General features: G+C 37.0%; 1 protein-coding gene across 3 annotated transcripts in view; it reads left to right on the plus strand.

Annotated features, from left to right (window-relative positions):
* The window catches only part of Btaf1 (B-TFIID TATA-box binding protein associated factor 1), a 117,487-nt gene that overhangs the window by 55,540 nt on the left and 36,516 nt on the right, over positions 1 to 25,431 (plus strand). For all 3 annotated transcript variants that reach the window (XM_004838507.4, XM_087185568.1, XM_087185569.1), the window contains 6 exons: positions 2,779 to 2,883; positions 4,031 to 4,180; positions 4,625 to 4,767; positions 5,050 to 5,224; positions 6,688 to 6,891; positions 23,613 to 24,039. In XM_004838507.4, coding sequence (XP_004838564.1) covers positions 2,779 to 2,883; positions 4,031 to 4,180; positions 4,625 to 4,767; positions 5,050 to 5,224; positions 6,688 to 6,891; positions 23,613 to 24,039 — 1,204 coding nt within the window. The remainder of the gene's footprint in view (positions 1 to 2,778; positions 2,884 to 4,030; positions 4,181 to 4,624; positions 4,768 to 5,049; positions 5,225 to 6,687; positions 6,892 to 23,612; positions 24,040 to 25,431) is intronic.

Below are 25,431 nucleotides of genomic sequence, written 5' to 3' on the forward strand. Positions count from 1 at the left end.
CGCTGCCTGCTGCGCAAGCGCAAGGACCCAAGTTCGACCCCCGGTACCTAAAAAATTAAATAAATAAATAGAACCCATGTAACATCTGTGCAGGTTTTTTTCCCCCCTTAGAACCAGGAATCAAACTCAGGTCCTTGCACTTGCCAGATAGGCATGGCACCACTGAGCTACCTCCCTGGCCTGTGCAGGTTTTTGCATGGACCTAAGTTTTTAACCTCCTGGGGGCAAAGACCAAAGAGCACGATTGCTTGATTATATTGTAGAAGTATGTTTAGTTTTGTAAGAAACTTCCAAATTGTCTTCCAGGGTAGACACATCATTTTGCCTTTCTACCAATGAATGAGAGTTCTCTTCCATGTTCTGGCTAGTATTTAGTGTTGTCAGTGTTCTGGATTTTGGCCATTCTGATAGATGTGGAGTGATATCTCAGTGTCTTAATTTGCATTTTCCTGGTAACAAATGATTGTGGACCATCTTTTCATATGCTTACTGACCTAGGCATTATTTTTTAGAGGAGCTTTAATTTCACAGCAAAATTGAGGAAGTGCACTGTTCCCAGGTAACCTAACCCCACACTATACACAGCATCCCACACTACCAGCATTCTATACGAGGGCAATACATTGTTACAATCATGTGAACTTGGGTTGGCATCTCATTATCAACCAAAGTCCATAGTGTACATTAAAGTTTACTGTTGGTGTATAATCTATGGGTTTGACAAATGTATAATGTCTTGTTTCTGTAATAATATTATAAAGAACAGTTTTACTGTCCTGAAAATCCTGTCTCACCTGAGCATAGTTGCACAAGCCTGTAATTCTAGCTACTTGGAGAGTGAGGCAGGAAGATTGAGTTCAAAGCCAGTCTTGGCAATACAGTGAGATCCTATCCCCCTCCTCAATCCTTTTTGCTCTACTCCACCCAGTTGTTTTAAATAATTGTTATATAGGATTTACTACCCTGAGAAGACTGCAGTTCGTATCATATTCTGCTAGCTACAAATATTGGGGGGGGGGTATCTTCTATAGATACAGCTTTTGAGATGCTTTTGAGATTTGTAAGCAACTGTTTGGATTGCTACTTGAGGGTAGGGAAAGATAACTGGTAAATATAATGGGGAAAATCAGAAATGAAAAGAACATGGAAAGTAATCATTAAATTATGTTGTGTATTGCTATTACAGCTTTCTTATTTCAATTAATATTGTCCCTAATTCTCTCTGATGAGAAAAAAAGAACTTTTCTCCCCAGCTTCTTTATCCCTTTTAATAAAAAGTGGAGTTGTAGGCCGGGGATTTAGCTCAGTGGTTCCACCACCTGCCTTGTAAGCACAAGGTCCCGAGTTCGATCTCCGGTACCAAAAAAACAAAAAAAAAAGTGGAGTTGTGCCATAGCAAATTATTTAGTGAGTACACTCCCCTAGTTAATAATTTTGTAACCTGCTTTGCACCTTCTCAAAGCATCTTGGAAACATACATTCCTGGTCCAGTCTTTGTCATTAGTTTTCCATTAGCTAGAAAATGCTAGGTAGCTTATGGATTTCTGGAACTTCAGTTAAAAATTTCAAATTTCTCTCAGTCTCTTCCAGACACTGTATTTTTTGCTTAAAAAAACAAAAAACAGTCATTTGGAGATACGGGAGAAAAGTACTGTGGACTTACTCATACTCAGTGAACTTGTAATTTGAACAACAATAACAAGCTCTGCAATTCCTTGTTCTGAAAATTCTGAGCACACAATAGATACTTGGCCAAGTACTATTTGGTTTCTTGCTTTGGGTAGGCTTTTGGATTGTTGAGAAATCCCTCTGATTGAGGTTCATAACCTAGGTTTGAGGAGAGACCTGAAGTAACTCTTCTGAAATTGGAAGCAAAATGATGTACCAAAGTATGTACATATGTATGTTTTTCTAAGAAAAGAGTTATTATACTTTTCATTGGATTTTTGAGAGGTCTGTGACCTAAAATACATTTAAAAATTGGCCTTAAATTTTGTAAAGTACAATTTTCTAGGTTGGATGATACCTTTTAAACTGATTGTGTTACCAGTGAACTTAACAGAAATTAAGCTGTCATATAGCACAGGTGCAGTAATCTGATCATTTTCAAAATTTTCCTGACAATGGAGTGATATATGATACAACCATGGAGATATTGCTGATTACAGCTTGTGAGTTTTGAGGACAGAGAGGGGGAGAGAGACAGACAGAGAGGGATCAAACCCCCTAGGGGGTACTCTGTCACCAAGCTATAATCCCAGCTCCCCCTCCCTTTTTTTTTTTTTTTGGTACTGGGGATCGAACTCGGGTCCTTGCGCTTGCGCAGCAGGCGGTGAAACCACTGAGCTAAACCCCAGCCCCTCCCCTCCCTTTTTTGAGACAGGGCCTTGCCAGATTTCCCAGCCTGACATTGAACTTATTATCTGCCTGCCTTAGCCTCTGAAGTAGCTGGGATTATAGGCATGCAGCTCCACACTGGCCAGCTTGGTTCTTTACAGAGGATACTTTCAACTTATTCAGGGCAAATATGGTGTTAGTGAACAGGCTTTTTTTCCAGCGCCCCAGTGATGATGTGCTATATAATTTATCCAAACCACTGGAATAATAATAAATATGTCATTTGTTGCTTCTCAGTCTTATCAAAATTTATCACCACTTTGAACATTTTTGATAAATCCAAGCAGTCTTTTCATGATAAATTCTGTTATTTGACTTATACTTTAGGTAAGCTGACATCCAAGAATTAAGCTATAGCTTTGATTCTATTTTTGTTTTCAGAACTCTTCATCTTGGCTTATCCCTATCTTGCCTGATATGCTCCGACACATTTTTCAGTTTTGTGTTTTAGAAAGCAGCCAGGAAATTCTGGACCTCATTCACAAGGTACACAATGAAAATATTTACACTCCTCTTCCTAATAACTATAGATTTTAAAATTTTTTCATAATTAGTATACCTTGGTCAGGAATTAAAGTCATCAGAGATTTGAAAATTTTGATAATCTTCAAGATGAGACAGGAAACTAGGATTCTTATGGAATGTAATACTTCTGCTCGGCCATACTTCTTCTTAGCACTTTCTAAAAGGTCAGTGTAGAAGATAAAGTATTTTGGGGGTTATATTGGTAATATGGAGTGTCCAGTTAATTTAGATTTTGTACTGTCTCCCATGACTTAACAAAATTAGTCATGTGTGTTGGAATCTTGAAAGAAGGAGCCTTTTGGTACATTTAATTACATACGTGAGAAATGGCACAGTTGTACCTTTAGAATCTATTGAGTTAATCTTTGTTGGACTTGAGGTGGCTCTTGTTAACAGCCCTCGATTAACAGCGGAGTAATTTCTACCTATTGATTTTGGCCTATTAAATGTTAGGTATCAAAAAAGATATTGAATAAGATAATGAGTTGAGAGTTTCACTGTTATTCATCTAAGATATTACTGAATTTAGCAGAGAATACTTATCAGGAGCTATTATATCTTAAAGTATGTGTTGAATATAGGACTGTATTAGTATGAATCCTCATCATATGAAAAGAAGTTCAGTGTCTTACTGAGATTTTAACAACTATATGATTTTATGGACAATTTTATGTTGGTTTTTTTTGGTACCAGGATTGAACTTGGGTCCTTGCGCTTGCGCAGCAGGCGGTGAAACCACTGAGCTAAATCCCCAGCCCAATTTGGTGTATTTTTAAAATTTTTCATAAAATATTGAAGTTTTTTGGTGCTCTGTAAAATTTTTTCATTTGCATTCCTTCTTGTACTATATTAACCTATCAAAAAACAGCATTTTAAAATAAACCTTTGTAGGGCCGGGGATTTAGCTCAGTGGTGCTGCCTCACAAGCGCAAGGTCCAGAGTTTGATCCCTAGTACCAAAAAAAAAAAATAAGCCTCTATATTGTTTTAAAATTTATCTCGATGTTATTTCCTACTTTAAAAAAAATTCAGTATCCCTAAGAATAAGTATTAGGTTTTGTCAGCATAATAGAAAAATTTCACTCTCCTGGTCCCCTTTTACTCTGTAGGTTTGGATGGAACTATTGAGCAAAGCTTCGGTTCAGTATGTGGTAGCAGCTGCTTGCCCATGGATGGGTGCTTGGCTTTGTTTAATGATGCAGCCTTCTCATTTACCTATTGATTTAAACATGTTGCTAGAAGTAAAAGCTAGAACCAAGGTAAGAAGGACATAATGTATTTGTGTGTTCAACTCAATTATTAACAGAGTAACCATGTAAAAAATGCATATTACTCTACTATAAATGTGATTTCATTAATTTAACTTTAGTAAGGAGAAATTGTTATTTTATTAGAACCCTAACAAGAAGAAGAATAATTCATATCCATTAAAATTTTGTGAAAAGAACAGTATTTTATTGAAATTATAACTTTTTTTGGTTTGTTTTTATTTTCTTTTTGAGACTGCATCTCCCTATGTAGTTCAGGCTGGCCTTGAACTCACTATGTAGCCCAGTCTGACCTTCATCTTGCAGTGATCCTCCTGCCTCATCCTCCCAAGTGCCGGGATTGCAGGAATGTACCACCATGTCTAGCTCAATATTTTTTGTTGCAGATTAAATGTTACTAATTAATCTTTATTATTTTTCCCCCTTTTCCTCTAGGAAAAAACAGGTGGTAAGGTACGCCAAGCCCAAAGCCAGAATAAAGAAGTACTTCAGGAGTATATTGCAGGTGCAGACACCATCATGGAAGACCCAGCCACAAGGGACTTCGTAGTTATGCGGGCCAGAATGATGGCAGCCAAGTGAGCATATTACTGAATATCAGATAATAATAAATTCACAGGTCTGGTTCCAGAAGTGATTTAATTTCTTCTTGTGTTTCTGTCAATCCTTCTATCATCCTAGTTACAGCCTACGAGAAATTTAAAGCAAGTAGATATTTTAACATTTTGAAATTTTAAAAATAGAATTTACATTTTTTATGAAGTAAAATAGGAGTTATGTCTTTGTGGAAAAATTTATGGCTTCACCAGGGGCAATTTTACTTCAGATAATTTCTGTAGTAACTTTTTTCTCCCTCTTAGGCTGTTAGGAGCACTTTGTTGCTGTATTTGTGAACCAAGTGTAAACATGATAACACAAGAAATTAAACCAGCAGAATCTCTTGGCCAGTTACTACTCTTTCATTTGAACTCCAAATCTGCTTTACAGAGGATTAGTGTTGCTTTGGTAATCTGTGAATGGGCTGCTTTACAAAAGGTAAGATTTTTTTCCCCACAAGTAATAAAGGCAGATTAAGTAAACTAACTTCCATTAGCTGTTAGGATTATTTATATTTTACAACAGAAAAAGTGAAAATTTTCTCCAAAAATCCAACCAATATAGAAAAGTATTCCTACTTATATTGAACATTCTCTCCTATTACCTTTAATCTTAGAGTTTTTACTTAGCGGTCTCAGACTATACCTTAGACAATTAGCTATGCCCATATTTAATATTTGGTCTTAACCCTATAATCTATTAAGAAAGTTCACATTAAAAGCACATGTATGTATGGAAGCAGTCCAGAAATTGGACTGTGTATCCAGGTGGTCATTCATTCCTCTGTCTCTTTGCACTGAAAGCTACAAAAGATGGCTTGCATTTTAGGATTTTAGTATAAGTGGGAGCAAAGGCAGAATTTTCAGTCTTAGAATAAAGAAAAATTCCACATTTAAATCTAAATCTTCATGTTTTCAAATAAAACTATTCCCTGTTAGCCCCTTTAACTTCTAGAAAGATGTATGATTTTATGTAAGACTTGCTTCTGTAAATCAAAGACACTTCCTGCTGGCTTTGTTTATTCCATTGACTGGAATTCTGGAAATTTAACTGTCTGCACTTGCTGTGAGAGTTGCTTTACTGCCTCTTAGCAGTTTGTCCAAGCTGTGTCTAAAAGTAATTGAGCCATGCTCCATTGTAACTGAAACCCCTACTTGCCTCTGGAAAGCAGCAAGGCTCATCTGTTTTTAGGCAGGACTCAGTGTGCTGGAGAGGCAGTGATGCTGTGTTTTTGTGCCTCTCAGACTCAGCAGCAAGTGTTGACAGTTCGGTTTCTGGACCCTCACAGAGCTTCTGTGGATTTACTCTGTGAAGCCCAGGCTGATCACCCAGATCCCACAGAATCCCTCATGGCTCACCACTGAGGCCATTCCCCCTCTGATTGGGGCAGGCAACAACCAGAGAGAGAGAGGGAAGGGTTAGTTAAATTTGGGGGCAGGTAAGTAGCTTTTAAATTATATATCCATTTCTACAGTATAGCATGTGAAGCTGTGGGCTAAACTATTAAGAAATCTAATAATGAGTTTTAAATAACATTTTTAGTTAGTGCATGCCAGGTATTCTTTTCTGATTTTTTCCCCCACAGTAATATACTTTTAAATCTGTGTGCGCTCTATCGCTCTCTCTCTTTCTCTCTATATATGTAAAATCCAGAGTACAGTAAGAAAATTATGCAGAAAATTTAATGGAATTATAATTGTTTCATGTGCATGTTCCATAGTTCATAGTCATTTACATTAAAATTTTAGAGAGTTTGGGTATAATACTTTAACTATTGTTCTAGAAGCAAACATAGATTGAGTAGAAATTTAGAACCTGTTAGTTTACAAGTGAAGATTTATATATCTATAAAATTATGTTTATGTATTTGCCCTGAATATTTGTTGTCTGTTGTGTTTTAGGAGTGTAAAGCTGTTACCCTAGCTGTGCAGCCACGTTTACTTGATATCCTTTCAGAACATTTATATTATGATGAAATTGCTGTTCCATTCACACGAATGCAGAATGAATGTAAACAGCTTATATCATCATTAGCTGATGTACATATTGAAGTTGGTAATAGAGTAAACAACAGTGTTTTAACAATAGATCAAGCTAATGACCTGGTGAGTAAAAAAATAACTCTTAAAATCTTAGCACATGAAATAAATATTAGAAATTAATCATGATATGTTTACCACAAAAACATTAATTTGTTGACTCTAGCTTGGTAGCCTGTTATCCATAACCTTTAGAAAGTTTATTTCATTTTATTGACTTTTCTTGAAATAGGAGGGTCGAGAAGGAAATTTTTAAAAACTCAGTTTCCTGATCATTTGTCCTCCCTGTGCCCAACTAAAAATGAAACTACTCAGGTGTACAGAAAAAGAGAAAGAATTACAGAGCAAGTAGTTGTATACTTAACAATTAAATTTTGTAGTTTACATTTTACTAAATTTGCTTTTTCTAATATATAAATACCTATTTTCAACCGTCAATCCGTCTTATTTTTTTGGTACTGGGGATTGAACTCAAAACCTTGGCTTGCTAGGCAGGTGGCGGAACCACTGAGCTAAATCCTTGGCCCAGTCCATCTTATTTTTAATGTATTTCTAAGTAAATTTCAAATATTAATATGTTTTAGTATGCTGTATACCAAATAAAGTAAAATTCAATATTTATGATTTTTTGCTGTTTTATATGAAGACCCTCAGTGTGATCTTTTACAAATAAAAGTAAACATACACCTAACTTATGATTCAACAGTTCTTAGACTTTAGTGGACCATTTAATGAATTTTCACAGATACATATGCATATGAAACTCAAACCCTATCAAAATAGAGCAAATTATCATCACTACTTCCTAATCAATCCCTTCTTCTTGCCCCCAACTAACCATTCTTTCTCCCTATAATTTAATTTTGCATATTCTACAAATTCATATAGACAGAATCATACACTGTGCTCTTGAAGGATTTTTTTCAGCATTTTGTTCTTGAAATTCATCCATTTTATGTGTACTGTATTAATAATTCATTTTTATTGCATTTAATGAATATACAACAGGTTGAAGCCATTCTTCTACTGATGGGCACTTGGAGTACTCTTCCAAATTTTTGGCTATTGTGAACAATAGAGGACAATATAGGAATGAAACTCTTGCGTCATAAGTTAGGTGTATGTTTACCTTTATTTTAAAAAGACCACATAAATAGCTGAGGTGTAGTTCAGTGGTGCAATGCTTGTCTAGCATGCATGAGGCCTTGTTTTTTTGTTTGTTTGTTTGTTTGTTTGTTTTTTATATATTAGGGACTGAACATAGGGCTTCACCCTTGCTACTAAAAAAGTGTTCTGCCTCTGAGTTACATCCCCAGTGCCACCAGCACTCTCTTAAATTTTTAGGCAAATCTCAGTAAGTTGCTTGAGTGGGCATGAAACTTGGGATCCTCCCTCAAGCCTCCCAAATAGCTAGAATTATAGATATGTACCACAATGCCTGGCAAAAGCCCTGTGTTTGATCCCAGTGCTGAGAAGAAAATAATTTTAAAAGCTACAGACCTTTTCCCAAAGTGATTATATCATTTTACTCCCTGAATGACAGTATGTGAGGGTTCTGGTTGTTCCACATCATCACCAATATTTGGTATGATCACTCCTTTTAATTTTAGCCATTCTGTGGTTGTGTGATGTCATTATAGTTTTAGTTTTTACTTCCCTGATGATATGTTGAACATTTTATATTTTATTTGCTATTTGTATATCTTCCTTTCTGAAATGACTTCACCCCTTTTGTTTACTTTTGATTGGGTTGTCTGTCAGTTGTAGGAATTCTTGATATAACCTGAACATCAGTCCTTTGTCAGATAGATGCTTTCTGAATATTTTCTGACAATATATGACTTATCTTTTAATTTCCTTACTGGTGGCTTTTGGAGATATTTTAAAACTTTGGTGAAATCTAAATTATCTGTTGTTTCCTTTATGGTTATTGAGATCTGAGGATCTCTAAGTAGTGATAGAATTCACAAATATTTCTAGTTTTATGGTATCTGTATGTGGATGGATGGATGGATGGATGGATATGTTTTATTTATGGTACAGAGGATCAAACCCAGCTCCTCACATATGCTAGGTAAGCACTGTAATACTGAGCTATACCCCCAGCTTCCATCTTGAATTAATGTTTGTGTATTAAGTGTTAAGTAGAGAGTGAGGTTTTCCATCTAGATATCTCATTTTCCAACATTTATTGAAAAGACTTTCCCCCATTGGATTGCTGTGGCATCTTTGTAAGAAATAAACTGAAGTACAAGTGTGGGTCTATATCTTGGTCTTATTGTTCCCTGTCTGTTTTGCCTCATCCCAGCACCAGTGACTTGGTTACTGCAGCTTTGTATTTAGTTAAATCTATGAGGTTGATTAGTATGAATGAGTTCTACCTAATAGGATGAAAAATGGAGCCACTTTGTGTTTAGCCCAGTGAAATAATGCTCATTTCTTATCCCCCTTTCTAACTGAAAAATAAGTAGTTGACTTTTTTTGTTGTTCTCACTTGTGAGAAAAAGCTAAACTTGCCATTTTTGCCGTTTTTACCTGAGTTCTTTTTGTAAGGTTGTTTTCCTATAAATTTTCTTTTTTGCCCCCTCCCGCCTAGAGTTAAATTGCTCAAATTTTCCTTATGGTTGGATTCCCTTTCATTGCCGGGAACTCCTCCAACATCATCATTTTTAATTGGTGCTAGGGGTTGATGAATGCTGGAGTACTAAACTACATCTCTATCCCCCTTTTTTTTTTTTGTATTAAATTTTTTTATTGGTACATTGTAGGTATACAACACAATTATATTTCTCATTGGGAATTGTACCTTTACATAATGCATCTTGGTTCTTATTTTTTCCCCATTCCTAGCCCTCCCTTCACGCCCTCCACCCTTCCCTATTTGCAGACTTTATTTCCATTTTTTCCATTTCTCAGCATTTTTCCTTTCCCTTCTTTCCTTTCCCCTGCCCCTCCCAATACCCCTACCCCTTTGGACCTTTTCTTCCTATTTTGCATTATCAATTATTCATTCTAATCATTGGTACATTTTAGGTATACAATATAATGACATTCATCATTGGAAATTTGCACCTTTACATATTCTCTCTTGGTTCTTATTTTTCACCCTTGCCCAGCCCTCCCTTCAACCCCTCCATTCCTTCCTATTTACAAAGATTTTGTTCCTATTTTTCCATTTTCTCATGTTAATCCCATTCCCTTCTATCCTTTCCCCTAGCCCTCCCACTTCCTTCCCCTTTGCCCCTTTTCTTCCTATTTCACATTACCTATTATACATTTAATCCTTATTTACATTTTCAGTTTCTCACACCAGAGAAACTATTCGGTATTTACACGTATATGTCCTATTTATTTCACTTAAGAGTATCACCTCAATGTGCATCCACTTAGCTATAAATGTCTCTAATTTCTCATTTTTTATGGCTGAGTAGTACTCCATTTTATAAAAAAACCACATTTTCTTTATCCAGTCTCCAGTTGATGGACATTTGGGCTGTTTCCAAGTTTTAGCTATTACAGACTGTGCTGCTAGGAACATGGGTGCACATATATCACTGTGGTATGATTCTTTTAATTCTTTGGAGAAGATCTCCAGCAGTGGAATAGCGGGGTCAAATGGGACTTCCAGTCCTAGTTCTTTGAGGTATCTCCATACTGATTTCCACAGTGGTTGCACCAGTCTACACTCCCACCAGCAGTGGAGCAGGGTTCCTCTTTCCCCACAGCCCCACCAGCATTTGTTATTGGTTGATTTCATGATAGCAGCCATTCTTTCTGGAGTGAAGTGGAATCTCAGCGTTGTTTTCATTTGCATCTCTCAAATGACCAGTGATGTTGAACATTTTTTCATGTATTTATTTGCTATTTCTACTTCTTTGTCTGAAAAATCTCTGTTCATTTCAGATGCCCATTTTTCGATTGGATCTTTAAATTTCGATTGGGTCTGATCTTTTGAAGTTCTTTATAGATTCGAGATAGTAGACCTTTGTCTGAGGAAGAGCAGGTGAAGATTTTTTCCCACATTGTGGATTGTCTCTTCACGCTGCTGGTGGTTTCTCTTGCTGTGCAGAAGCCTTTTAATAAGAAAACATCTCATTTGTTGATTGTTTGTGCTAGTTCATGGGCAACTGAGGTTTTGTTCATAAAATCTTTTCCTACACCAATGTCTTCAAGGGTTCTACCTAACCTCTGTTCCAACTGGTTCAGAGTTTCTATTTTAATATTTAGATCTTTAATCCATTTTGATTTTAGTGTAGTGCATGGTGAGACATACAGGTCTAGTTTTAATCCTTAGCAAGTTGAAGCCCAGTTTTTCCAGCACCATTTATTAAAGAGGCTATCTTTCCTCCAGTGAGGGTGTTTGACTCCTTTGTCGAAGATGAGATGGCTGAGTGTGTCTGGCGTTGCTTCTGCATCTTCTAATGTGTTCCACTGGTCCTCAGGTCTGTTTCTTTGCCAGTACCGTGCTGTTTTTATCACAGTAACTTTATAGTATAGTTGCAGGTTGGGGATTGTGATACCCCCTGCCATGTCTCTGTTACCTAGAATTGTTTTTGCTATTCTGGGTCTCTTCTTGCTCCAAATGAATTTTTGGATTGTTTTCTCGAGGTCTATGAAGTATGCTGCTGGGATCTCAATTGGAATTGCATTAAATCTATATAGCAGTTTTGGAAGGATGGCCATTTTCACTATATTAATCCTTCCTACCCAGGAGCAAGGGATGTCTGTCCATTTTCTGATATCATCTTCAATCTCTCTTTTCGGAGTGCCATAGTTTTCAGAGAAGAGGTCTTTGATTTCTTTTGTTAGGTCGATTCCTAGGTATTTCAGTTTTTTGGATGCTATTGTGAAAGGAATTATTTGCCCTATTTCTCTCTCAGTGAGTCTGTCATTGGTGTACAGGAAAGCTATTGATTTTTGTGTGTTGACCTTGTAACCAGCTACTTGACTGAATTTGGTTATTAAGTCTAGAAGACTTTTGGTGGAGTTCTTGGGGTCTTCTATATAGAGTATCATGTCATCTGCAAATAATGACAATTTGACTTCTTCATTACCTATCTTTATTCCTTTTATTTCTTTCTCTTGTCTAATTGCCAAGGCTAATGTTTCCAGAACTATATTGAACAAGAGTGGTGATAGTGGACATCCTTGTCTTGTTCCTGATTTTAGTGTGAAGGATTTCAGTTTTTGGCCATTTAGTATGATATTGGCTGTTGGTTTTTCATAGGTGGCTTCTATCAGTTTGAGGTAGAGACCATCCATTCCAAGTTTTTGTAGGGTTTTTATCATAAACGCATGTTGGATTTTGTTAAATGCTTTTTCTGCATCTATGGAGAAAATCATATGGTTTTTGTCCTTGGCTCTATTGATATAGTGTATTACATTGATTGATTTTCGTATGTTGAACTATCCCTGTATCCCTGGGATGAATCCCACTTGATCAGGGTGTATGATCTTCTTGATGATCTTCTGCTTTCTGTTTGCCATTATCTTATTAAGGATTTTTGCATCTATGTTCATTAGTGAGATTGGCCTATAGTTCTCTTTTTCAGTTGGATCTTTCTCTGCTTTGGAGATCAAGTTAATGCTTGGTTCCAGGAATGAATTTGGGAGTATTGCTTCCCTTTCAATTTCACTGAAGAGTTTAAACAGTAGTGGCAGCAGTTCCTCCTAAATGTCTTGTAGAATTCAGCAGTGAAGCCATCAGGGCCCAGGCTTTTCTTAGTTGATAAGTTTTTAATTACATTTTCAATTTCATTGGTTGATATTGGGTTGTTCAGAATTTTTAGGTCTTCTTCGTTCAACTTTGGTAATTCATATGTATCTAGGAATCTGTCCATTTCTTCTGTGTTGTCCATCTTATTGGTGTATAGGTTCTGGAAGTAGGTATTGATGATCCTCTGGATTTCTGCTGGGTCTGTTGTAGTTTCACCCTTTTCATTCCTAATTGCATGGATTTGGGCCTTTTCTTTCCTTTTTCTGACAAGGTTGGCTAAGGGTTTGTCAATTTTGTTGATTCTTTCGAAGAACCAACTCTTGGCTTCATTGATTTTTTGTATCGTTCTCTTAGTCTCCATTGCATTGATTTCTCCTCTGATCTTTATCATTTCCTCCCTTGTATGAGCTTTGGGGTTGTCCTGCTCTTCTTTTTCTAGAAGCTTGAGGTTCAGCATCAGGTTGTTTAATTGGGCTCGTTCTGTTTTCCTAATATGCATATTCACTGCTATGAATTTCCCTCGTAAGACTGCTTTCATTGTGTCCCATAGATTCTGATATGTTGTATTGTCATTGTCATTTAATTGAAGGAACTGTCTGATTTCTTCTTTACTTTCCTCTGTGACTCATTGGTTATTCAGAAGTGTGTTGTTCAATTTCCACGTGTTTATGAAATTTTTTGAGTTTCTTTTGCTATGGATCTCCAATTTCATCGCACTATGGTCTGATAATATACAGGGGATAACTTCAATTCCTTTGCACTTACTTAAACATGTTCTATGTGTGAGTATGTGGTCTATTTTTGAGAATGACCCATGTGCAGCTGAGAAGAATGTGTATTCTGATTTTGTCGGGTGGAAGACTCTGTAAACATCTGTTAAGTTCATTTGTTCAGGAATTCGATTGAGTTCTAGTATTTCATTACTTATTTTTAGTCTTGTTGATCTATCTGTTTGTGACAGTGGGGTGTTGAGGTCCCCCACTACAATTGTATTAGTGCATATATGACTTTTCATGTCCTTTAGTATTTGTTTTGTAGAGTTGGGTGCACTAGTGTTTGGTGCATAGATATTTATGACTGTCATCTCTTCCTCTTGGATTCTTCCCTTTACAAGGATGTAGTGTCCTTCTTCATCTCTCTTAATCAGTGTTGGTTTGAAATCTACTTGATCTGCAAAGAGGATAGCTACTCCTGCTTTTTTTCAGGTTCCTGTTGCATGGAGTATTGTTTTCCACCCTTTAACTTTCAGTCTATGAGTTTCCTTTTGAATTAAGTGTGTTTCTTGTATGCAGCATATTGTTGGATTTTGCTTCTTGACCCATTCTGCCAGTCTGTTTCTTTTGATGGGTGAATTGAGACCATTAACGTTGATGGTTATAACTGAAACATATTGACTTGTCATTGCCATGACTTTTTGTTTTTGTTGGGTTCTCCCCCTTTCCATTTAATTTCTTGTCATGCCAGATGGGTTCATTCTGCTTTGCTTCCTGGGGTTGTGATCCTCAATGTCTGTTCCTAGGATATTGTGTAAAATTCTTTGGAGTGCTGGTTTGATATTCACAAAGTTCCTAAGATGCTCTTTGTCATGAAAGTATCTTATTTCTCCATCCATTTTAAAAGATAGTTTTGCAGGGTACATCAATGTGGGTTGGAGGCTGTTTTCTTTTAGGGCTTGGAATATGTCACTCCAAGCTCTTCTTGCCTTGATGGTTTGTGTTGAGAAGTCTGCTGTGATTCTGATGGGCTTTCCTTTGAATGTGATTTGTTTCTTTTCTCTGACTGCTTGGAGAACTTTGTTCTTCTGTTGTGTTTCTGGAATCTTACCAGTTATGTGCCTATGTGTAGATTATTTTTGATCAAGGCTATTTGGAGTCCTATATGCCTCACTTATCTGTATGTCAAGCTCTTTTCCCATGCCTGGGATGTTTTCTGCCATTATTTCTGTGAAGAGATTTTTTTATGCCATCTGCACTCTCTCCTGTTTCTTCATTGAGCCTAATCAGTCTTATGTTATTCTTCTCTGCATCATCCAGCAGCTGCTGGATTGATTTCTCATGTTCCCTTATAATTTTGAAGCAATTTTTCTTTTCCTGGTCACTAATTGCAATCTTATCTTCTATATCTGAAATTCTGTCCTCACATTGGCTCATTGTGCTGTGTAGACTTTCAGTGGAGTTTTTCATGTCCTGGAAATCTATTTGCATCTGTTTTATGGATTCCATTTGTTTCTTATGTTGGGATTCCATCATGTTCCTGAGCTCCTCTCTAGATTTATTAATCATGTCTTGCACTAGGGGCACAATTTCTCCTGTTATCTGAGAAATTATTTCTGATTTCCTTTTTTCCAGATCCCCTTTTGTTTCCAGTTCAGTGGGTCCAGGTGGTTGAGTATGAGAGTGTTCCATCTCATTTCCCTTTGGGGTTGCTGTAGGTGATCTGGAAGTCTGGTTTTGAGACTTAGTTATGTGTTTTCTCATTTTGACTGGGGCGGGGGGCTGTTACCACCTGCACGGATTACCTCCTCTGAACTGGGTGAGGTGGGACAGAGGCTGGGAGCAGCATTAGGGATGGTGGCCCAAAAGCCCTTTCCTGTGGCCTGGGAGCATTGGGAGGGATGCTGGCTGGGAAGCCCCTTCCTCTAGACCAGGAGCAGTGGGATGGCTGCTCTTAAGCCCCTACCTCTGGGCCGGGAGCGGTGGGAGGGGTGGTAGCCCGGAAGCCCCTTCCTCTGGGCCAGGAGCAGCAGGACAGAAGGTGGCCCAAAAGCCCTTTCCTCTGGGCTGGGAGCAGCGGGAGGGATGGTGACCGGGAAGCCCCTTCCTCTGGACCAGGAGCAGTGGGACGACGGCTCAGAAGCCCCTACCTCTGGGCGGGGAGCAGTGGGACTCAGTACCTTGGTCTGGTGGTCTGGTGTCCTCTGCGTCTTTGTAGTGTGGAACCAGGTGGCTGCCTGTCTGCAACAGGGTGATTCGGTGTGTTCCCCGCAACTCAGGACCTCAGTAGGGTGTGTACAGACCTTCCTGTGTGCAGTGGGCTGATTCGGCATGTTCTCTGTGACTCAGGACCTCAGTAGGGCATGGGCAGACCTGCCTGTCTGCAGCAGGCTGATTCCTCTATCCCCTTTTGAGATTTTGTTATGGTCTTGCTAAGTTGTCTAGGCTGCCTTTGAACTTGTGATCCTCCTGCCCCAGTCTCCCAAGTAGCTAGGATTACAGGCATGCACCACTGAACTTAGCTTCAAGATCATATTTTTCAGACCCCTTATTGTTCTTTTTCATTAGTCAAATAGTTTTGACCTGGGATCGAACAAAACCATAAATATCAGAATCTGTAGAAGAAAGTATTGAGGCCAGGGTCATTTTATAAGGTGCTTTTGTATCTTTCATAGTCTTTTATGTTCTTCCATTAGACATTTTTACTTGGATTATCTCACTGTCACTTCAGACTTAAACAAAATTGGGGGTTTTCTTTAACAGAAAAACATCCTTTTTATTTATCCACACTTAAAATTTTTGCTATTATTTTCTTTCAAAATGTTGCATATTTGTATCCTGTTTCCATTGTCATAGCCCAGTAATGGCCTTGGTACTTTGTATCTAGATCTTGACTGTTCTCCAAGGCATCAGGCAGTCTCCATTTCATCTTTTTGCTGTACTAGATTCTTAGTAGTCCTTCAGTGCCCCTTTGATCACATCCTTCTTACTAAAAACATTTTCTGGTCCTGGGATTTAGCTCAGTGGTTCAACCACCTGCCTCACAAGCACAAGGACCCAAGTTTGATATCCGGTACCAAAAGAACCCATTATTTTCCCTTTCTTTGATTCTCAGTTTTTTCTTTTCTTCATCACCTTCTCTAAATTCTCTTTTCATTATTTGTCAAACTTCGTGTAACCAACCTGTTAGCTTTCTTCTTACAGAAGTATACCACACTCATTCTTCTGTGCTTCATTCATTCTTTTTTTTTGTACCAGGGATGGACCTTGGGACCTTGTGCTTGGGAGGCAGGTGGCAGAACCACTGAGCTAAATCCCTGGCCCTATTCATTCTTATTTCTATGCCTGATCTCCGTTTTCTTTTACCAGAAATTTTTTATGCACATCCCTCTAGATTCATCCAGAATTCTTTTCTTGGCAGTGTTTCAGTTGCACTTTGTGCTCAGGCTATGATAAATTGTTTGCTGTTCCTCACTTCTATGTTTGCAAAGATGTATTTCTAACCTGATTTATTCATTAAAAACCAAGCAGTGGAGCTGGGGATTTAGCTCAGTGGCACAACGCCTACCTGGCAAGTGTGAGGCCCTGAGTTTGATACCCAGTACCAAAAAACAAAACAAAAAAACAAGCAGTGTTATGTGCCTGTAGTCCCAGTTACTCTGAAGACCAAGGTGGGAGGATCCCTTGAGTCTAGGAGTGAGATCCTTTCCTAAAATAAAAAGAGTGAGAAGCAAGTGTTAACTGCCTCTGGCAAGTCTCCACTAATCTCTTCCCCTAAGAAGAGTTAAGCAACCCTATGTATTCCCATAGCAATTTGCCTGTACCTTACCTCAGTGATGTTTTACCTTGCTTTGATTCTTTGTGTATTTCTCTCCCACGTAACTAGATGCATTTTTTTGAGTGTAGTAAGACATTGTCTTCCACATATTTTAGTTAACTAATACTGTCAAATATTGGTTAAATTACTGAATTAATTTGGGCTAACTAGGAAGCTTTTGCTGTTATCTACAGTGATTGAAAGTTGTAATAAACTTAGTACATTTAGGACATTTTCAGACTTAAGAGTATAATCCTGTTCCAAATAAGACTTGTATATAACTCCAAACAGATGATACAAAGTGGAAAGTATAAGCTAGAAATGGTCTGTTTCTTTGTGAGCAGATTGACGTCATACAGATATAGTTTTTCTTTTTTTTTTTTTTCATTAAGTTTATTGGTGCATTTTAGGTATAAAATACAGTTACATTCATCATTGGGATCTTATACCATTACATGATGTATCTTGGTTCTTATTTTTTCCCCTTCCCCTGCCCTCCCTTCACCCCCTCCACCCTTCCCTATTTTCAAAGACTTTGTTTCCATTTTTTTCCTTTTCTCATATTTTTTCTTTTCCCTTCTTTCCTTTCCCCTACCCTTCCTCCTTCCCCTGCTCCTTTAAACCTTTACTTCCTATTACACAATATCAATTATACATTGTTTTAATTACAATATCAAAATTTAGAGGACATTACCACAGATTTTACAGAATTTCAAAGGATATAGAAAGCATATTACAGAAATCTTTTTTTTTTTTTTTTTTTTTTTGGTACCAGGGATCAAACTCGGGTCCTTGCGCTTGTGAGGCAGGAGCCGGAACCACTGAGCTAAATCCCCAGCCCCTTACAGAAATCTTTTTTGAAATAAATTTAGCATCTTCTAAGAAGTACCTTGGAAGACAAATTAATGAAACTGACTCTGGAGGAAATATAAAATTTGAATAGCACCTATTAAAGAAAGTATATTCCTAGCTTGAAAAACCTACCTCTATGACAACAACAGGCTCATATACATTTTAACGGAGGAAATATATCAAACATTTAAAGCAGAAAAAAGAAGGAACACTTCTCCCCTCATTTTAGGAAATCAACATTGTGCTAATACTAAAACTGGACAAAGATAATGGAAGAAAAAAGTATGAACATAGCTAGAAATTTATTTAACAAAACAAAGTATTAGAAGTCAGATCTGGCAGTATGTAGAAAGTGGTTTTATTATAGGGATGACAGTGTTGGTTCAGCATTGGAAAATCTACCCCCATAAGTCATCATTTTAGCAGAGGAAAGGAAAAAGCCGTATGATCCTGTCATTAGTTACAGAAAAAGTATTGGACTAAATTCTACGGCTGTTCATGGTAAAAGCTATCAGGAGACTAGAAGTAGGACAGAACATTCTCAACAGATAAGACATGTACTGCATACTTCCAGTAAAAATGCCTTATATGAATGGAGAAGATACAATGCTTTCTCCCTAAGGTGGGGAACAAGGGCAGATATGTCTACTCTTCATCTGCCCATTAAATGTGGAAACATAGGCCCAAACCAAAATAGTCTGGCAATAAAAAGAAACAATTAGCATAGGGTTGGCAAGGTAGAAATAAAATCTTTATGTGTAGATGAAATGATCATCTACAGAGAAAATACTAAGAAATCTCTAGGAGCCCCTAGAACTTGTATCTGAATTTAGCAGGATTAGAAAATACAAGGTATATATAAAAATTCAGGTGTATGTATACTTGCTATAAATGAAGCATTGGATATTGAAATTTGAAAGTTATGTAGGAGTGCAAAGGACCTAGAAAAGTAAAAAGAAAAAAAAAAGTGTTGCAAGACATTTATTACCTAATTTTAAGACTTCCTCTAAAGCTACAGTAATCAAGGCAGTGTTGGTATAAGGAAAGACATAGATCACTGAAATAAAACAGAAACTAGGGCCAGGGATTTAGCTCAGTGGTTCCGCCACCTGCTTTGCAAGTGCAAGGTCCCGAGTTCATTCCCCAGTACAAAAAAAAAAAAAAAAACAGAATCTAGAAATAGAACCACACATTTCTGGTCCACTGAGTTTTGAAAGATTAGTTAACATTAACATTTTATAGAACATGAACTCAACTCAACAGCAGAGGAAAAGATAGTGTTTTCAGCAAAGGGTCCTAGAACATCTGTTATCCCTATGTAAAAAATTAACCTCAACCCTTTATTTCTATACATAAAAATAAGTTGAAAGGATCTGTGAACCTAAATATGAAAGACTAAAACTATAAAACTTTAAGAAGAAATTATAAGGGAAAATGTTCATGAATTTAGGGTAGTCAAGAATTTCCTAGGATTCAAAAAACATGATGTATAAAAGAAAAAAATTGATAAATGAGATTCTATCAAAATTTAGAACTTTAAATGACATCATTAAGAAAATGAAAAGTAGTCCTTAAACAGACCAGATTCATAATACATATAACATATGACCCGAAAATATAAAGAGCACTTACAGCTCATTAATAGACCACCCAACTAAAAAGTAGACACAAGAAGATGATAAATAGCCAGTACAGCACAAGGAAAGGTGTGCAACACTAGAATCAGAAAAACACTAATCAGTACAATAACAAGATCATATTATACACTTGTTAGGGAGATGAAGTTAAAAGTTTTAAAAGAACAATGTCAGCTTAGGTGTGAACCAGTTAGAACTTTCTAATACAGCTAATGTGAATGTAAAATGATAAAACCATTTTGGAAAACAATGTAGAAATTTCTTGTATTACTGTTATGAACCAGCAGTTCTGTTCTTACGTTTTTGCTTAAGAGGAATGAAAACACATGTTCACAATAGATTTGTTCATACAGGTTGACTTATCTGAAATTCTTGGGACCAGAAGTGTTTCAGATTTGGGTTTGAAATCCACTTGATCTGCAAAGATGATAGCTCCTCCTGCTCTTTTGCAGGTTCCTGTCCCATGGAGTATTGTTTTCCACCCTTTAACTTTTCAGTCTGAGTTTCTTTTTGAATTAAGTGTATTTCTTTTTTTTTTTTAAGTGTATTTCTTGTATACAGCCTACTGTTGGATCTTGCTTCTTGACCCATTCTGCCAGTCTATTTCTTTTGATGGGTGAATTGAGACCATTAACATTGATGGTTATAACTGCTATGTATTGACTTATCGTTGTCATGACTTTTTCTTTTTGTTGGATTCTCCCACTTTGTGTTTAATTTCTTGTCGCGCCCACCAGGTTCATTCTGCTGGGCTTCCTGGGGTTGCGATCCTCATTGTCTTTTCCTAGGATATTATCTGAAATTTTTTGGAGTGCTGGTCTGGTATTCATGAAGTTCCTAAGGTGCTCTTTGTCATGAAAGTATCTTATTTCTCTATCAATTTTGAAAGATAGTTTTGCAGGGTACATAAATCTGGGTGGGAGGCTGTTTTCCTTTAAGATTTGAAATACGTCGCTCCAAGCTCTTCTTGCCTTGATGGTTTGTGTTGAGAAGTCTGCTGTGATTCGGATGGGCTTTCCTTTGTATGTGATTTGTTTCTTTTCTCTTAACTGCTTGTAGAATTTTGTTCTTCTTTTGGGTTTCTGGAATCTTAACAATTATATGCCTATGTGTAGTTTTTTTTGATCAAGGCTATTTGGAGTCCTATATGCCTCACTTACCTGTATGTCAAGTTCTTTTCCCCTGCTTGGGACGTTTTCTGCCATCACGTCTGTGAACGTTTTTTTAATGTCATCTGCACTCTCTCCTGTTTCTTCATTGACTCCGGTCAGTCTTATGTTACTCTTCTTTGCATCATCTAGCAGCTGCTGGATTGATTTCTCGTGGTCCTTTACAGTTTTAAAGCAATTTTTCTTTTCCTGGTCACTAATTGCAATCTTATCTGCTATATCTGAAATTCTGTTCTCACATTGGCTCATTCTGCTGCGTAAGCTTTCAGTGGAGCTTTTAATCTCCTGGAAATCTGTTTACATCTGTTTTATGGATTCCATTTGTTTCCTAGGTTGGAATTCCATCATATTCCTCAGCTCCTCTACTTTTTTTTTCCTCTATTTTTTTTAATCTGTGTCCTCTCTAGGTTTATTAATCATGTCTTGCACTATGGGCACAGTCTCTGTTGTTAATCTGAGAAATTATTTCTGTTTTTATTTTTTCCAGATCCTCTTTTTGTTGCCAGTCAGGGAGTCCAGGTGGTTGAGTATCAGAGTGTTCCACCTTGTTTCCCTTTGGGGTTACTTTAGGTGATCTGGAAGTCTGGTTTTGAGACTTGTTTACGTGTCTTCTCATTTTGCTGGGGGTTGGGGGTGGCGCGTTGCTGGCACTGGCACGGCTCACCTCCTCTGTGCTGAGGGGGTGGTGTGGTGGCACAGAAGCCTCTTCCTGGGCACTGGGAGCAGCTCACCTCCTCTGCCATTCAGATATAGTTTAACTTGAACCAGGTGTGGTGGCACATGCCTGTAATCCCTGCACACTGGATGGAAGTTGAACCAAGAGGAGGATCATTGCAAGTTCAAGCCTAGCCTGGGCTACATAGTGAGTTTAAGGACACCCTGAACTATATAGCAAGACCCTGTTTCCAAACAAACAGAAAAACCCTAAAAACAGATGTAGGTTATGATATTTTATAGTAATAAAAATTTAACCAGGTGAGGTGGCACATGCCCATAATCTCAGCTACTCAGGAGGCTGAGACAGGGTCACAGGTTGACAGGATCACAAGTTGAGACAGGGTCTAGCTATGTAGCTCAGATTGACCTCAAACTCATGGGAAATTCTCCTGCCTCAGCCTCCAGAGTGCTGGGATTACAGATGTGTGCCGCCATGCTTGCCCCTACCCCCTCTCCCCAAATTAAAAATGACTAAGGATGTAGCTCAGTGGTAGATCTCTTGCCTAGGATGTGTGGTGCCCTGGATCCTCAGTACTGAAAAAACAATGAAAAAGAAAATCTTATTTGTAGGCTTTTTGGTTTTTATAATAAAAGAACAGCATTCTCAGGGCCAGGGATTTAGCTCAGTGGTTTTCCCACCTGCTGTGCAAGCGCAAGGACCTGAGTTCAATCCCTGGTAGCAAAAAAAAAAATAGAACGGCATTCTCAGTGTTGCTTCACAGTGAAATTAATAAGTTCTAAATCTTAAACTTTAGGTTCTTTGTTAAAAAGAGATCAGGTTCTCTAATGTTAAAGGCTTTTATGATCCTTAAATATCAGATGGGATCTGTTTATAGATGCCCTTAATAATCACAGTTATGAGGCCCTGGGGATGTACCTCAGCGGCACAGTGCCTGCCTTGCAAGCATGAGGTCCTGAGTTTGATCCACAGTACTGGAAAAAAGAATAATAATAGCAGTTACCTGTCAAGACTATTTTTGTTATATAAATCTTTATACAGTCTGTGTAAATGAATATTCAGAGCAACATTATTCATAGTACCAAAAAAGTAGGAACAATCCAAATGTTTATCAACTGATGAAAGGAAAAATAAAATATAGTATATAGTGAAAATTACCTGTATAATGAAATATTCAACCAAAAGGAAATATTGATGTATGCTGCAACATGGGCAAACATTAATGACATTGTACTAAATAAATGAAACCAGGCACAAAAGATTGTATATTGTATGATTCCATTTATATGAAATATCTAAAATAGACATATCTGTGAAGAAAGAAGATAGGTAAGCAGATTCCATAGGGCTGAGGGAAAATGAAGAATGATTGCTAATAGGTATGTATTTTCTTTGTGTGTTGATGAAAATATTCTAAAATTTTGATTTACATCTTGGAATATACTAAAAACCACTAAATTGTACACTTCAAGTGGGTTCATTTTATGGTATATAAATTATATCTCAGTAAACTTAAAAAGATGAACCAAACAGTCTACAAGAGGCTTGTAAAATAATAAAGAATAATTTTGTGGCCTTAGACATCCTTTGGAAACTAAGAAGATAATGGCTAATGCATCATTTTTCTTTTTCTCCATTTCCTAATGCCTTGGCATTTCCACCAGAACAAAAGTCAAAGAATGAATGAAAATAATTCAGTTAGCAAAACTTGGCTACCTAGCAGACAGCTACCCTAAAAGTTTTTGTGACTTTTTTGAGTTGAGAAGGATATTTTTCCTAAAAATGAAGCTTGACAGTTTTGATATTCCTTTATTAACATTTAATATTCTTTAATTATATTCCTTAATTAAAATTCCTTAATTAAGCTTAGTTATCATTTAGTTTATATTTGCTTACAGCTTTTTCATTTCACCAAGTACTCTGTGGGTATTCAGTGTGATTTTTCTCAAACAAATTAGATATATTTAAAGGATAAGTAATTTCATTCCACTCAAGAATGTATCTTAAAAAAATATAATGTTAAATTAAGTCAGATTAAAATATATATTAGTTGGGAGGTTTTAGATATTTGTTTGGTTTGCTGAATACCGAAACAATGCTATTGTAAAATTGAGATGTGAAACAGAAAACTTGCAGTCTTCTGTTTAGGAGTTTGCAGTCTATGTGGGGTTGATGTCATTAATGATTTTTAATTTTTTTTTTATTAGGTCACTACTGTTTTTCATGAAGCCACATCAACTTTTGACTTAAATCCTCAAGTGTTACAGCAATTAGATGGTAAACGACAGCAGGTCCAAATGACAGTTACAGAGACAAACCAAGAGTGGCAAGTGTTGCAGTTGAGAGTGCATACTTTTGCTGCATGTGCAGTTGTGAGCTTGCAGCAGCTTCCAGAGAAATTAAATCCTATCATAAAACCACTAATGGAGACGATTAAAAAAGAAGAGAATACGCTAGTGCAAAACTATGCAGCTCAGTGCATAGCTAAACTTCTTCAGCAGTGCACAACAAGGACACCCTCTCCTAATTCAAAAATTATTAAAAACCTCTGTAGCTCACTTTGTGTGGATCCATATCTGACTCCTTGTGTAACATGTCCAGTACCAACACAGAGTGGGCAGGAAAATTTGAAAGGTATAAATCTAAACCTTTATCTAAGGTAGAGAAGGAATTAACTATTTAAATTTGTTTTCATTTGCTTATGGATGTAATGCACAAATCTAATTCATGATAGAGCTATTTCCCATTTTGAGAGAAAAAAGATTATTTATGACAGAATTCCTTGTTACATTAATTTGCACATATTGCTGGTCAGACACAACTCTCTAAATGTCAGTAAATCATTCATAGGAGACCTGATATCTGAAATAAGGTGCTGAAATCTGTGGGACAAGTATATTCACCTTTCCTTCACCTTCAAACCATCACTATATGGCTATTAAAAACAGCTGGAAAACTTAATTGTATCAAAAGCTAGTTCATGGAATTTTTTCCTGTAATATTTGGTTTTCCTTAGTGCTTGTTTTATGAAATGAATGAAGTCTAGTAAATAATACTTAACCAGTTTTTCTGTTTTCATTTGGAGAATTTATGTGAAAAACATCCTGCTTTTAGTAGGCTGATCTCAAAGACCATGGTTTCTTCATTTAGTCTAGTCCTATTATTTATTTTTTTGTTAATAAGATTTTAGAAAAGGAAAACACTCAAAGTGGATTGGATTTATAACTAGGGCACAGTATAGATCTTGGAAAAAATGTGAATGAATTGGAAGAAAGTGGGCATTTTGAGAATTAACCTAAAAACATTAGGCTCATGTCTTAGCTTCCCCTTGTTGAATGTGAGGCAGAAGTATGTTGTGGTCAATGTTTTTCTGACTTCATTGTGACTATGGGCTTTATTGTGTGAGTGTGGTACCAGAATCAAACCCAGGTATGCTTTATCATTGAATTATATCCCCAGCTCTTCTTACTTTTTATTTTGAGACAAGGTTTTGCACAGTTACCCAGGCAGGAGCCAGACTTGTACTCCTCCTGTATCAGCCTCTCTTAGAACTGGGATTACATTTGTGTGCTGCTGCAATCAGCTCCGTGGGCTTCTTTAAAGAGAAAACTTGCTTGAAATATTTTAATGTTTCCTGTGCCTAGGCTAAGCATTCCTTTGATATTTCTCACTGTACATGTGATACTACAGCTTTGAGTGCATTAAGTAAAAAACATGCAAATAGACTTGTTGCTGTTTCATTGTCTGAAGTAAATGTCATCAGCCTATAAAAACTGAGACCCTGCTGGGCGTACTGGTACATGCCTATAATCTCAGAACTTTGGAAGCTGAAGCAGGAGGATTACTGAGAGTTTGAAGCCAGTCTGGGCTACATAGTGATCCAGGCCAACCTAAACTATGTGGCCAGACCCTGTGTCAAAAAACTCAAAAAAAAAAAGCCTTAATAATAGTCTAAATATTTGTTGTGTTTCTTTGGGAGCAGGAAACATTAGTCACCTATATTATGATTAAAAGGTTAACTCTTTT

Source organism: Heterocephalus glaber, unplaced genomic scaffold (assembly GCF_053883595.1).
Source record: "Heterocephalus glaber isolate CG9 unplaced genomic scaffold, H.glaber_assembly_v1.0 deba00001497, whole genome shotgun sequence".
Taxonomy (NCBI): Eukaryota; Metazoa; Chordata; class Mammalia; order Rodentia; family Bathyergidae; genus Heterocephalus; species Heterocephalus glaber.